At 35.6% G+C, this 16,494-nt stretch overlaps 1 protein-coding gene across 1 annotated transcript in view; it reads right to left on the bottom strand.

Annotated features, from left to right (window-relative positions):
- Positions 1-16,494, bottom strand: part of LOC137621994 (dipeptidase 1-like) — a 597,809-nt gene that overhangs the window by 411,582 nt on the left and 169,733 nt on the right. Inside the window, exon 2 of the mRNA XM_068352484.1 lies at positions 13,003-13,175. Within this exon, the coding sequence (XP_068208585.1) occupies positions 13,003-13,163 (161 nt within the window). The 5' untranslated portion in view covers positions 13,164-13,175. The remainder of the gene's footprint in view (positions 1-13,002; positions 13,176-16,494) is intronic.

The raw sequence follows: 16,494 nt of genomic DNA, 5'->3' as shown, positions 1-16,494 counted from the left end.
ATCTGCTTGAAGGGGAGGCGGGTTCTGGGTGATAGCTTTTTGAGGGGCAGGTATTACTGATGAACTTGAAGATGAAAAAGTAGGTACTGACGATGTAGACGATGTATTGACTGAAAGGCTATGTGTGCTGTCAGGTTGGGAGGTAACAGGAAGCAACCTCTGCAACAATGCTGTAAAGCGAGCACTTTCTTCCTGTCGACGTTGTTCGTCCTCTCTGCGTCGAAAATCCTCTTCTTGGCGCCTTCTTGCATCCTCTTGTATACGACATTGTTCAAGATACTTGATGAAATGAAGAAAATCGGCTCCTGAAGCTGATGGAGGAGTTGTATAATGTGGGGTGAGTGGCGGTGGCAACTGGTATACTTCCTCCCCAATTAATCCACCGAAAGCTCCAACATTAGGATTAAATCCTTCCTCTACCTCTGCTTCTCGTATATCAGAAGATTCCTCGTGAAATTCCGATTCCGACATGGTTTATTGTAAAAACATTAATATTAACATATCAAGAAGAAATATGTAAGAAATAAAAGTTCAATTTTCCAAAAGATTCAGAAATAATATATAATTCTTACGAATATGTGCACATTATACTAAGTGTAGCGGTATGGTTCAGGTAGGGAGGGGGAGGAGTCTGTTCGACGAGCAGTAGTCACTCCCCTCGGTGACGTCACGGTCAGTTGCCCGGAAGCGTTCAAAGTGACTAGATGTCAGTGTGCCGGTCAGGTTGAATTATGTGCTAAGCTCGTTCTTGTACTTAATTACGAGACACAGCACATGAGGAGGTCAGTTAACAGTCACTAAGGCACACTGCACTAAAAGGGTCCACTTATAAGTCACTATGGGCAACGAACACTACACTTAAATGCACATGAACTGCACAATAAATCCATGGAGATTCACGGGGAGAGTAATGGCGGCTGTAATCGTCGTCTTGTGTTGCTTGAAAAACTTGTAAAAGCACTCTCTTCCCACAAAATACTCACTGTGCCATGTTGGGGGTGTTCCTGGGAGGTTGGGAAGGAAACACAATCTTGAAATTAACATAAGTTCTATTGAGAAGGTGCAATACACGAATCAAATACAACAGGCAGGAATTACGTCTGCCTTGGGTGACGAACGACAATACAAGCACATTGTGTGATGCCCCAAGGCTGGGAAGTACATTGTTGCCATGTCTTCGGGGCGTTGCCAAACTTAATAATGAAATAGACATCTATGCATAATAACATTATAATATGATGCATATACACATGAATACATAGGGGGTGTATTTATTTACAAGAGACATATAATAAATGAGACACATAATAAATGGGAAACATAATAAATGGGAAACATAATAAATGGGAAACATCATACATTGCTTTAGGTATGATAATATGTTAACGTCAGTTAATGTAACGGTCTCACATTTTATATATCTACACTAGATTAGGCTGATGACGCTGTCATTAGCAGAACATCACACAACTTGCAAAGCATGTTAACAGAATGCATGAAATATCACATGAGGTTGGACTCAGGATGAATAGGAGATAGATAGAGAGGACGAGAACGGATTATGGAATAGATGAGGAAATATCATTGGAAGGAGAAAGGATTAATGAGCTGGAATCATTTAGATTTTTAGGAACTTTTATCTCTGATACAGGTTCTTTAGAATTTAAGTTTAGTGACATCGGTGTTACTGTATAGACATGAGTCGTGGTATGACAAAGAAGTAATATTCAACAGATTTTGTAGATTTGAGAACAAAGCCCTCAGAAGAATAATGGGAGTTAAATGGCAGGACTGGATGAGAAATAAACTATAAGAGAGATTACCAGAGTGCCACATGTGGATGAGATCATGGTTAGGGGTAGATGGAGACGGTTTGGGCATGCTCTTCACACACCCTAAGAGAGATTAGTAGTGTACCAAACTATCAACGGGGCTCCATAAGGCACTAGAAGACCCAGGCATACATGACTGAGGACTATGAAGCCTGAAGTAGGAGGTGATGAATGGAGATGTATTGATTTAAAAGGTCAGGGTAGAGAAGACTTGCAAAATCTAACCAAAGCCCTTTGTGTCCACGGCCAGAGGAAGAGATGATGATGATGATATATATAAAGTATATTCACATTTACAAGTATATATATATATATATATATATATATATATATATATATATATACACACACACACACACACACACACATATATATATATATATATATATATATATATATATATATATATATATATATATATATATATATATATATATATGTGTGTGTGTGTTTGTGTTTGTGTACATGTGTGTAGTATTTTCACAGCTTAGGAAATGTGCTATCGTAAGTCCAAACAACGACAGCTGTCGTAATTTTTATAAGTTACGGTGCCTGCTTGTCATATCTATGTTCAGCCTATTTGATTAGCCAACTGACACAGTGCGATGGTTACTTTCACAGATAAAAAATTGTACTAATCTAAGTCTAAACAACGATAACTGTCTTATCAGCCTTCCAGATTAGGTTCTTGCCACAGTCTGAACGTTACTTTAACAGCTAAGGAATTTTACCAATTCAAGTCCAAACAACCATAGCTGTCCTAATTTTCCTAAGTTGCAATGCTAGCTTGTCATGTCTATGTATAGTCTCTTTGACTAGCTGCCTGACACAGTCTGATCATTATCGTCACAGCTAAGGAACTCTTCTAATTTATGTCCAAACAATGACAGCTTTGCTAATTTTCATAATAGCCAATCATGACAAGCTAGCATTAAGCTTGTCATGATTAACTACCAGACACAATCTGATCATTACTTTGATAGCTAAGGTACTCTGCAAAGTTAAGATCAAACAGCGATAGCTGTCCTAATTTTTATGTTACAATTCTTGCTTGTCATGTTTATGTACAACTTCTTTGATTAGCCACCTGAAGGAGTCTGATCATTACTTTGATACTTTGACAGCTAGGGAATTATGCTAATTTATGTCCGAACAGCGATAGCTGGCCTACTTTTTATAAGCTACGTTGCCTTGTTGCCATGTTTATGTATAGTCTCTTTAATTACTACCTGACACATCCTGATCGTTACTTTCTGCTAATGATTGCTGTCCTAATTTTCCTGAATTATAATGCTCGTTTGTCATGTCTATGCATAGCCTCTTTGATTAGCTACCTGATACAGTCTGAACAGCTAAGGAATTCTATTAATTTACGCCCAAGCAGCAATAGCTCTCCTAATTTTCATAAATTACTATGCTTGCTTGTCATGTCTATATATAGCTTCTTTGATTAGCTACCTCACACAGTCTGATTGTTACTTTTACAGCAAAATAATTCTGCTAGTTTAAGTCCAAAAATGTACCTCACACAGTCTGATTGTTACTTTTACAACAAAATAATTCTGCTAGTTTAAGTCCAAAAATGATAGTTGCCCTAATTCTCATAAGTTACAATGCTCGCTTGTCATGTCTATGTGCAGCCTCTTTGATTAGCCACATGGCACTGTCTGATCGTTACTTTCACAGCTAAGGAATTCCGCTAATTTACGCCCAAACATTGATAGCTGTCCTAATCTTCATAAATTACAATGCTCGCTTGTCTTGTCTGTGTATAGCCTCTTTGAATAGCTACCAGACACAGTTAGATCCTTAATTTCTCAATTAAATGATTGTGCTAATTTCAGTCATGCCAGTAAGTGCTGGCAGACTTTCATGAGTGAGTTGTTGATTTTATTACCTGTAAGGTCGTAACAATTGACTGAAAATTGTTATAAAGAAAAGTCTTTTATAGCGATAATGAATCCCAGGATGAATTATTTCAAGCGTTTTATTTTCATCCTATTATTTCATTTCATCCCCCTTAACTTTCTTATTTCTTTAAGTTAACATTGCTCCAATCTTTAGTTCTACGTCAAGACCTAATCCTTCAGCTGAACCACATGACATTAATAATATGTAACTGTTTTTACGAAAACTATGATAATGACGATAATAATATTGATTATTATTATTATTATTATTATTATTATTATTATTATTATTATTATTATTTTGGTAGTAGACCCTCCTTAAGGCCTGTTTGGTTTGATACAATGGCTGCCTCAGAAGCAGGGGGCCTATTTCTACCTTTGCCCCGTTCCAGGATGCCCTGGACGTTACATAGGAATAACCACGATGCGATTGTCTCCGAGACTACCCTGCCTTGTCCAGTAAGGGGCAATAAGATCCCCTGCCCTTCAGATGTGTAACCACATCATCAAACGTGAGGTGGTTATGAGTACTAAGATCATCGAACATGCTTCTGGCAGCAGAACACTTAAGATTTTTGAGGTGCTTCTTATACAGCGAGTAAAACCAGCCCTCAACTCGACTCAGGAATGCTCCTGCTCCCCTCCTGCTGTAGGAGCTTCCCGAGAATGACTACCAAGCAAGACATACAAAACCTTGACCACTCTGATCAGCGGCCAAGCTGCTCGCTTAACACTGATTCCATCCTGATGAGCGCTTCTGCCAATCAAAGCGTAGCCGTCGCAGAGCAAGATGGCGACTCACCACCTATGAGTGAGCAGCTAAACAGCCTAGCTAAGAATCAGCTTCTCCTGGAGAGCGCCTCAGACAATAAAAAGCCGGTGCACAGCTCCCGTCACTATCTACTACGCTAAATGTGACCAATTTAAATCCTCTGCCTATCCAAATAAGTCAGCTTTGCCATTGAAAAGACGTTGCCAGCTACGTTTCCCTCATTACACTACAGCCTGAGGAAGAGAGAGGATACTGTGGAAACGTGTCGCTTGTTAACTTATTTGTACCTAAATTGTGAACTTTGCATCAAATAGCCGACTTACACTTACCTGAATTTGACTTCCCAACCATGAAGATTGACTTTTGCTCAGTTACTGGCAGAACGCAGTAATCCAGTAAAGAAGATCGTCCGAGCTATCGAGTAGATAGAATATAATATTATAGGTAGTAGGTTAGCTAAGGCACCAGCCACCCTTAGAGATACTACAACTAGAGAATTATGGCGTCTTTTGATAGGCCAGACAGTGCTACATTGGATCCTTCTCTCTTGTTACGGTTCATTTTCCCTTTGCCTACCCATACACCGAATAGTCTGGCCAATTCTTTATATATTCGCCTCTGTCCTCATACACATGACAACACTGAGATTACCAAACAATTCTTCTTACTAGACCGAAATTGTTCAGTGGCCACTTTCCTCTGTGTAAAGGCAGAAGAGACTCTTTAGCTATGGTAAGCAGCTCTTCTAGGAGAGGGAAACTTCAAAATCAAACCATTGTTCTCTAATCTTGGGTAGTGCCATAGCCTCTGTACTATGGTCTTCCACTGTCTTGGGTTGTAGTTCTCTTGCATGAGGGTGCACTCGGGCACACTATTCTATCTTATTTCTCTTCGTCTCGTTTTGTTATAGTTTTTATAGTTTATATAGGAGATATTTATTTTAATGCTGTTTCTCTTCCTAAAATATTTAGTTTTTCTTGGTTTCCTTTCCTCATAGCTATTTTCCCTGGGCTTTTAGCATCCTGCTTTTCCAACTAGGGTTGTAGCTTAGCAAGTAATAATAATAATAATAATAATAATAATAATAATGCTACTGAGGTAGCCATTATATTATTATTATTATTATTATTATTATTATTATTATTATTATTATTATTATTATTATTAGGATAACAACAACACGTCTGACTCATTCTCTTTTAAAAATCTTAACTTTGGGTGTACCAAAATACAATTCTTCATTTTCTTCTCCGCATAGTCCCATTTTTTTTTGGGGGGGGGGGGGGTAAGCAGTTCATATCATCTATCTCGTTTGTCAAAAAACCTGTAAGTGAAACAGAAACCTATCAACAACGCTGTACGCAAAAGATTTTTTTTTTAGATACCAAATCTCTTGTAAAGTTGTAAATTAAAATGCTGAAAAAACTAGATTATAAAAATTAATTTACAGTCTGAATTGCCTTTCATCTGGTAAGAGGAATATCTAGTAATTAATGAGGTTTAGTTTTACGCTCTTAATATGTAAATTGTATGCCAATGGAGTCTTTGGCTCTTATGCTGGGAAATGTATTCAAATCCTGCTTCATTGAGGGACTGAAGGGTCATCCTACTCGTATTATGGCTCATGAAAAAAGTTAATTTATCAGTGAAGTTAAAATAAATGTGAATTTATGTAGGTGATATATAGGCATTATACCCATAAAAATGTGTTGATACAAACCTCGATATCCCCCCCTCTCTCTCTCTCTCTCTCTCTCTCTCTCTCTTGGGTAACCCACTTACTTCACTAAAGTTTAGGAAGTGAGGGAATGAATCTCTGAGTCGCCTAGATACGACCTCATCATCCTGGGATGCCCTGCTAGGGAGGGTGATAAGCCTAAGGAAATTCCCCTAATCCAACGAGGACGTCGCACGAATATCTTGAAAGCTTAATTGAATTTATCGTTATTCCGGTACATAGCTCACAGTCAGGATACCCTCAGTAAAACCGCACTGTTAGGTTTTTCTAAAATATCTGGAACTACCGAGGCAAATCTCTCTCTCTCTCTCTCTCTCTCTCTCTCTCTCTCTCTCTCTCTCTCTCTCTCTCTCTTTATATATATATATATATATATATATATATATATATATATATATATATGTATATAATATTCTTTTCTGTCACGGTCATAGGGGAGGAGAAGTAGTCATTCCCTGCGAGAGATACACTCGGAAACCACACTCTCCCACAAATTTCCGAACCAGCTGGTTGTAGTTAAGAAAGAAGGAGGCGATGGAAAGGGCTCAATCTGTGTGTCTGCGTAACTATGTATATCTTCGGACATATATTTTGACGGGTCGGGTACACGTATATATATATACACACATGTATATATATATATATATATATATATATATATATATATATGAGAGAGAGAGAGAGAGAGAGAGAGAGAGAGAGAGAGAGAGAGAGAGAGAGAGAGAGAGAGAGAGAGAGAGAGAGAATGTCTTATTACCATAAGAACTTTTTCTTTCAAAATTCTGGAGCTTATTGTCCAATGCGCTTCCAGTATACATACATACATATATATATATATATATATATATATATATATATATATATATACTGTATATACATATATGTATATATATGCTTTTATATATATATATATATATATATATATATATATGCATATATATATATATATATATATAATATATATATATACATTGCGTATGTATTTATTATTGGAGAATATGAATTCGTCCATCTGTCACCGTCACCAAGGTCGAGAGTAATCTTGCTGTTCACGAAGTATCTTTTCTGCTAAAGTACTTTGTTGTTTCGCTTGTGTCAAGTTGAAATCGTCTTTTACTTTTATCTTCTTCTTTACTTCTTTCTCAAGTTGTTTATGATGCCATATAAAAGAAAAACTCAGAAACTTTTCGTTTTTCTTATCTCCCTTTATTGAAAATGAGCCACCTTTAATATTATCATAAATCTCCTGCTATATCTATTATTCTCTATCTTACTTTTTCATTATCCACTAAAAGATATATGATTATTTCTTTTTTAGTTTTTGCATGAAAAAGTTTATCCGTTTACCCGTTGAAATTCTACCGCTAGAGATTTATTGGGTCCTATGGCTATGGCTGGTCAGATAGTACTACATCGGATTACTCTCTCTGGCTACGGCTTATTTTTCCTTTGCCTACACATACACTAAATAGTCTGGCCTATTCTTTCCACATTCTACTACACTGTAATTGTCCTGTTTGTACTCTCCTCTTGGTAAGGGTGGAAGAGCCTCTTAGGCTATGGTAAACAGCTCTTCTGGGAGAATGACACTAAAATCTAACCATTGGTCTCTAGTCTTGGGTAGCGCCTTAACTTCTGTACCACAGTTTTCCACTGCCTTGGTTTAGAGTTCTCTTGCTTGAGGATACACTCGGGCGCACTATTTTGTCTCTTGTTATTTCCATTCCTCACTTGTGGAATCCCTTGGGTGTATAGAATTCTGCTTTTACGCCTAGGGTTGTGCTGCTCACTTATGCAAATGACAATGGTAGAAGTCACTATTATCATCATGGATTTTCACGTCTGATTTTCACTGTACGGGAAATGGACATGTGCTTCTTTGCATTGTCTAGCTGATTTCCGTGAAGTTCTGCTTGTCACAAAGGCCTATGCCTATATCAAGGAAAAAATTTAAGACTACGATATTTAGTGTAATTTAAAAAGAGACCTATTTCTGGTTTCCCTTAAGATCAATTTAATTAAGTTGTACCATAACGATTATTCATTTAGTTACCATTTTTATCATTTCATAATAATAAATGATAATACTGGAATTTATTTTTACCTTTTCAACTTCATTGAACTGATATCAGCGACTAGGAAGTTTAGTATTCACATCTAAAGTTACCTGCGTAAGGAGCGAAAAAACGCTTCTAGCATCCCGTTGTTATTGGCATCACCCTCACGTTATGCAAATATATCCGACTAGTTGCGTAACCTGGCCGGTCTGAATTCTGCCTTTATCACTCGCATTGCACCATCAAGTCCATATTGCACTCTCTGAGTCGAAATTCTTAAACGAAATGTAAACAGGATGGCCCTAGTTGGGTTAACATTCTTAATTAAACTTTGCAAAGCCAAATTGTTGCGAGTCCTCAGAGAACAGGTTGTTCTAATCATGACCTGGTTTAACGTCATATCGTTCTCAACTTCTTGAGGTAGAAAGGTAGCAAACACAAACACACACAGGGTCTTATATTTCTTGGATTAATGCAAAAATTTTTGGATCAGAATGCTTAGTTCATTGCCCCACCTTATGGATATCCTCAATGCTTACTAACACAATTTCATCTTGGTCACTAATTCAAGAAATGATCAGACAAGACTTTGTTTAATGTTCTGATTTAAACACAAATAAATACACACACACGCATATATATATATATATATATATATATATATATATATATATATATATAATTTATATATATGCATACATGTATATGTATACATATGCATATGTATATTAATAAATAATAAACGCACACATGTATATATATATATATATATATATATATATATATATATATATATGTATATATATATATATATATATATATATATATATACATATATATATATTATATATATATATATATATATATATATATATATATATATATATATATATATGTATGCATTATTGTCATCATATACACAAATGTATTACATGTATATATGAATAAAAAGGTAGGGATGTTTTAATCTATACAATTTGCATTAATTCATGTGTTTATTTGCATGAGTAATTGTGCGTGGTGCAACGACATTATTCTTTTATACAAGTGGACAATATGCTTATGTCGGTCATTAAATAAAATCAAATCCAAAATGGCTTTTCATTCCACGGCATTTGGACACGTTTAATTAAGAATGGGTCCGTTTGAAAGTATTCCCTGCCAATTAATGAGAAGAGCTGAAGAGTTACATCGACAAAAAAAAAAAAAAAAAAAAAAAAATGCTGGCAATTAGAAAATATTTAATGTGATTTTTTTTTTCCCGGGCACAGGAGAAACTAATATTTATCACTGATCGGGAACTTTAAGGTGATTTAAGTTGGACAAGGAGAGAATGACTGCCACATTAAAAATACATTGGGAAATGAGCTAAAGGAAATCCAGTTGCGATATTAGATAACAGGAGTAGACACTTGATAAAGAATAAATGAAGATGTTAGATTAGGTCACAATGTATTGCAGTACGTCAAAATAAAATTAATGGCCAACTTCGCAGAAACTGACAATTTCCGAACCCTGAAAATGAGTACAAATACGTACTGTATGTTAAGACGCTTAAATTATACACTTTAGTGTAGAAGCTTACTCTCCCTCATGGTGGAGTATTTCCTTTTTATGTTTATTATACCGCGTAAATTCTTACACCTGTCCGGGGGAGGGGGGTGGTGGCGGCGGCAGGGTGTTTAACTAGGCACATGTATTAGGTAAGAATTTTAGACTAATAGTACATTTTAACTTTAGCCATTACATGAGAGCAATTTATGTTTTGGCACTTGTGGGACACAATAACTTTATATGGAAACAAATAATTGGCAATATGCTATGGGTAATTTTGGTGTTATATATAAGACTTGGAACAGGGTGCCAACAGATATTTTCTTTAAAGGATAAAAATGGAAATAATAATAACAAAAGAGATGATGATGAAAAATTGCATAGGATTTCTTACAATGCTATATAATAGTGATCTAAGAAATAATTTTGCCAATACAAATAATGAAATGCCACAGGCAGTACCAAAATTAACATTTGGGAAAATAAAGAACGTACTGAAAGGCATAAAACGAAACAAAGTAAAAGGAAAAGATAGCCTGGCAATAGATTTAATAATAGATGGAGGAGATGTCATTGAGCAAAACTCTCTGAACTTTACACAAAATGTTTGCAAGAATACTTTACACCTACAGATTGAGAAAACTTTAACATTATATATTGATTCCCGAAAAAGGGGCCACAAAAGACCTGAGAAATTATTGCCCAATTCGTTTACTCTCAGTAATATATAAAATATATACAAAGGTCATATTATGCCGATAGAAGGACAGACTTTAATCAACCAAAGAGCAGATAGGTGTCAGAAGTGCGTATTCAACAACTAACCATATCCATGTTATTAACTAGCTAAAGGAAAAATCAAGAGTATGACAAACCACCACATATGGCATTTATAAACTGAGAAAGGTTTTAATTCTGTCATAACTTCAGCTGTAAGGAAAGCCCTTCAAAGACAAAGAATAGATGAATCTTACGTTACAACACTTTAAGATGTCCATGCGGGTAGTGCAGAAATCCTAAAACTACATAAAGATAAAGAGAAAATTCTGATTGAGAAAGGAGACAGACAGGGAGACTCCATCTCTCGAAAATTATTTGCAGCATGCCTAAAAGAACTTTTAAAAAATTCAAATTGGGAAAATATAGGAACTGACATTAATGGGGAATACCTTAACAACTTTAGGTTTGCAGATTTAGTTAATCATGGGAGGAATTGCAAAGGATGATGGAAGAAATCTAGTACTGAAAAATTATAAGAGTAAAGCTAACATAATGTTTAACGAAAATGCAGAAAGACAACAAATATGGATTATGGACGATCCTATAGAGATTGTTGATGACTATTCTTAGGAGAGACATAAGTGTTTCCCCAGGATACAAGACTGAAATTGAAAGAAGGATAAAAATGTGATGGAGAGCTTTTGGTAAACAATATAATATTCGGAAAAGTAAACTGCCACTTCTTGGGTCATACCCAACGTATCTACCAAGTTTGGTCAAGATCGGTACAGTAGTTTGGTGGAACGTTGCTCACAAACAAACAAATAAGTAAATAAACTAAAACGAGCACTCAGCTGAGTAGAGCTTATGCCTTTGCCTATATCATGTTGTCTATACCAAAATAGGCAATTGAATTATGCACAATTTGGCCCTAGTTTCTCGCAAATCGGTTAAAGATTAACCACTATATAGAAAAAAACCCCTTTTTTACCTTTTCGTGATCTTTACCTTGACCTGGACGATCCTCTAGAAATTGATAATGGATATATGTAATTAGGACAGGCTGTAAGTGTTTTCCCAGGACATGAGACGGAAATTAAAAAATGATAAGCATGTGATGGAGAGCTTTTGGTGAACAAAATAATATTAGGAAATGTAAAGTGCCACTTCTTGGGTCATACCCAATATAACTACCTAGTTTAGTCAAATCGGTACAGTAGTTATTTTGTAAAGTTGCTCATAAACAAAGAAATAATTAAATAAACTAGAATGGGCACTTGTTAGAGCGTATACCTTTTCCTGTATCATGTTATATCACAAGATAAGCAATTGAAGCATGCACAATTTGGCACTAGTTTCTTGCAAATCAGATGAAGATTGACGAATCGATAGCAAAAACACCTTTTTTACCCTTTGGGATCTTTACCTTGACCTGTGACCAAATCACTCCCAAAATATATTCAAATTGTCCTGGGATCATGGCCAATCATCTCACCAAATTTCGTGAGATTAGGTCAAACAGTGTTTGATTTATGTGAATCAATAACAAACAAGCATACAATCAGCAATAAGTAAACACACACCTATCAAAACATAACCGTCCCAACAAAGTTGACAAAGGTAATTCAAGTTAAATAGACGAAACAGATAGGGTTGAACACATTCCCTTCGCAAAATTTGGGATTTTGGACAAGGCAATAACAAACAGGTGGGGGTGAATACATACCCTTCGGAAAATCTTTGAAAAATCGGCTGAAAACATTTATTTTTCTTTAGTTTACTTAAGGGGTAAAACACGGTCCTCCAAAAATATTCTCTATTTTAACTTGGAGAGAAATAAAGATAATCTGATTCATTTTTGTCTGATATAGTCTACAGACAAATAAAAATATTCTAAGCCTGTCATTTTGTCTACTTCAGCATGAGGACAAAATAAGCAATCTGATGGGACCAGTATGTCTACTAGTTTACAGGTATATAAACAAAAAGAAAATGTCTATTCAAAATGAAGACAAAATAACGGAATTTTAACGAAACCAATCTGGTAACCACAATTTGGAGTCAATTAAGCAGACTGTTATCCAAATAATTCGTCAACTCTCAAGCAAAGGTCAAGTAAACCTATTCTGACTAAAGAATGAACAGAGAATAAAGAAAATCTAACGAATTTAGTAAAATTTAAGACAAAATATGTAAAATCTGATGAATTTTGCCCAACTGTTATCTTAAAGACAAAAACAATCTGACCCTAACATTTCGCCTGATTCACCTTGAAGAAAAAATGAAAATTTAGAAAGAAACAATTAGTTTACTGCAGAACTAATAAACAAACGAAACACATGTAAGTCATAAATTCTTGAAGAGGTTAAAACCTCCACTGGGTAGAGACGTTCATCAACACACACATAGCTGAGCTCACCCATCAATAAGGGGCGACTCCTTCAGAAGGGCCCGGGCCGCCTCCTGCCTCTCAAGGAACGATGCCTTTGGGGATACTCTGGCCGGCAGTGGATTGGCCAAGGTTTGCCCTCCCTCCATCATCCCCGACAGCATCGCCATCCATGTCAGAGCGACCAGCATCCTTAACGAGTCCTGGAGGAAACAGAAAGGAATAAGCTTAGACAGACGTCAAGACTTGATCACTGGCTGTAGTTGGGATCTTACTTGTTCTTTGAGATGAAACTGGCATTAAGCCAAAAGGGGAACTTACTCTTAGAGAAGCATGTAGTTATGGAGATCCATTGTCTAAAATTTTAGTTTTAGTGAAATTTGGTGATATTTTCATCTTAATAGGATTATTTCATACATGTGAATCCCAGTTAGGTCGAACACAATACAAAATTCTTTTAACATAAAATTCATTGCACAAGCTCATTCTCAATAATTTAATCAGGTGTCGAACAAATTACGTGACATATAATTTCCTTACAGTAATTTGAAGTTGATATAGTCATGTTGAACAGTAAAAAACATTACATAACATTATTTCATGCACAGATGACTCGATACTAATCTCATTATTAGCACACAATTCCTCGCAAATGAAGAAATGAATAGATCAGATAAAAAATATAAATTGCTTAAAGAAAAATTCTGAAGTTGCTGTACAGCCCATCCTCTCTCGGGAGACGTCCAGTGAATAATGCAATAAGAAAGGTTCTTGTGTATGGTTTGATTATTATATATTTAAGAAAATATCTTATAAAGGCTCTTATGTATATATATATATATATATATATATATATATATATATATATATATATATATATATATATATATATATATATATATATATCTTAACTCTTACTCAAAATATCTGTTGAAACAATATTTAATATTTCTACGATTATGATTTATCACCGTTTTTTTTTTTATATAAATAAGGAATTAAAGGACTTGGAATAGTTTGCAAGAATTATTTTAAAAAAATTTACTCCTTTGTAATTATATCTCATTCATCCTGCAATCATGAGAGAGAGAGAGAGAGAGAGAGAGAGAGAGAGAGAGAGAGAGAGAGAGAGAGAGAGAGAGAGAGAGAGAGAGAGAGAGAGAGAGAGGCCCTGATGCTACTGGAAATACATGTTGCATCTATCTTCATTAAAATGTGTCCCCCTGGGGAGATTACATGTGAATTTAGATAATAAAAATGGAATTTGTTAAATGAAAAGGGCCCTTTTCGCTCGAGGTCTAAATTAGATTATATAATTCTGTCATTAAAAAACTTACAAATATTCAGTGAAAAAAATCCCTTTCATATTATACACAATTTTATTTCCAGTTTTATTTCAATTTTTCTTAATGAAATTGTGGTACAATGGAGAGGTTCGTGAATTTTGTGTCCAGAAGAATATGTAAATATTAATGGGATTACTAGCGTATATATATATATATATATATATATATATATATATATATATATATATATATATATATATATATATATATATATATTATACCGTTGCATGCCTATCGTAATTATTATCTTGGGCAGTACATGTATTTTAAGTGCTTTTTTTTTTCTCCTTTGCTTTTCATTTTCACACTTTTACGCAAGTTTCAAACGCCGTAATCTTCATCAGAGTGGCGACCCAAGACAGTCATATAACTACCATGCGCCTAAATCCCGGCTTTAGTCGCAATACATTTCCCAGAGACCGGGATGGTAACCAGGGAGTCACGGCTGTTGTGTGTAGACAGACGATTGGCTAGTTTGATATAAAAGGGGTTCTGAAGGCTGTCACACTCTAGCCGCGCGTATAGCATAAGCGTATGCTGATTGATTGATTGAGTGATTGGTTTGAGGTTTTCTGCTAAGCGTATATGTGCATATGAAGAAGATTTGTCATACTTTCGGATACGCTGAAATAGGGTGGGGTGGGGGGCGTTGCCTAAGTTAGGAAACGTTGCTAGTACGCTGGCATATACGTCAATGTACGCTGGAACACGCTGAGGCCCATTTTTTTTATTTATTTATTATTTTTTTTTGTTGGCATGCTCTAAAATTTTCAGCGTATGTGGATATATGTTTTTATGTCCTATATACGTTCCTCATACGATGAGCACAGTAGAGGTACGTTAAAGGTACGTTACTTGAAAGTCGAGTACGTTCCTCTAAAGTGACTGTATGGAAAGCAAATAATGAACGTGTGTCTAGCGAGAAAATAATGTATTGATCTTACTTCTAACGACTGAGGAACGTACTTAACATATCTCTAGCTTATTCCTAACGTGTTCTTGGCGTATGGAAAATTTATTTTGTCCGTATTTCCGGCGTATGGCGGGTATATAAGGCCCATCATTTCTGGATCGTCAAAATCCTTATTAGAGACTCCTGGTAAGATTCTTCAAAACATTATCAAAGAAAGATTTGATGATTGCCTTGAGGAAAATTTATTTACAAATAAAAATCAATATGATTTACAAGGGGCAAGGGGACCCAACTTGCAATAGCACGACTTTATGAATTTATTGCTGTCAAGTCAAGTCTTAGAGGTAGCTGCAACCTAATTTCTAGAGAAGTCAGCCGGGCTTTTGATAAGGTATGGCATGAGGGTCTTAAATACAAGTTGTTAGAAGCACAATTACCAAATCTAGCAACAAGATTCGTATGCAACTTTCTTGACAATAGAGCTGCCAAGATCAAAATAAAAGATTATATAGGACCAGAGTTTCCGTTACTGTCTGGAGTTCCTCAGGGTAGTGTTCTCTCCCCTTCACTTTATAACTTTTATATTAAAGATACCCCTCCTCCTATTCAAGGTTGTCTGCAAATCATGTTTGCAGATGACCACACCCAAGTAATTGCTATCCCTAATAAAAATAAACGTATGCTTCAGATAAAGACGGTCAGGGAAATACAAAAAATCAATAACTATGAAAAGTAATGGAAAATAACAACAAATATGAACAAATTTCAGATCTTAATTTCAGTTCACAATCCCGCAGAAATTACAATAGACAATGTAAGAATTCCATTCAAACAGACGGTACAAATACTTTGGTGTAACTTTAAAAAAATCTGGCATCCTTCCTCATGTAAAGGCGAGAATAACTGCATCTAGGGTAACTCTCAATAAATTAAAACGGTTTCAAAATCTGTCAACCAAAACCCATCTTCGTTTATATAAATCATTAGTTAGACCTCAGAGTAACCCCCTATAATATTTGGAGCACTTAGCAAACTTCACTAAATAAAATGCAGGCAATACAAAATAGAGCTTTGAGGCGAGCCTACAAATAGAGCGCTCCCTATTACAATAAAATCAGGGAATTACATCAGAATTCTTAATTGGAGTCTCTTAATGTCAGGTTCCACAGGCTTGGCCAGAAAACCTGGGACAAACTTGCTTCAGACGATGACGACCTTTGCACCCTAACTAGAAATCTCACTATCGAACATGCTCGTGATCAT

The sequence above is a fragment of the Palaemon carinicauda genome, chromosome 28 (genome assembly GCF_036898095.1).
Source record: "Palaemon carinicauda isolate YSFRI2023 chromosome 28, ASM3689809v2, whole genome shotgun sequence".
Taxonomy (NCBI): domain Eukaryota; kingdom Metazoa; phylum Arthropoda; class Malacostraca; order Decapoda; family Palaemonidae; genus Palaemon; species Palaemon carinicauda.
The sequence above is the reverse complement of the archived record's forward strand: the minus strand, read 5'-3'. Positions and strand labels throughout refer to the sequence as shown.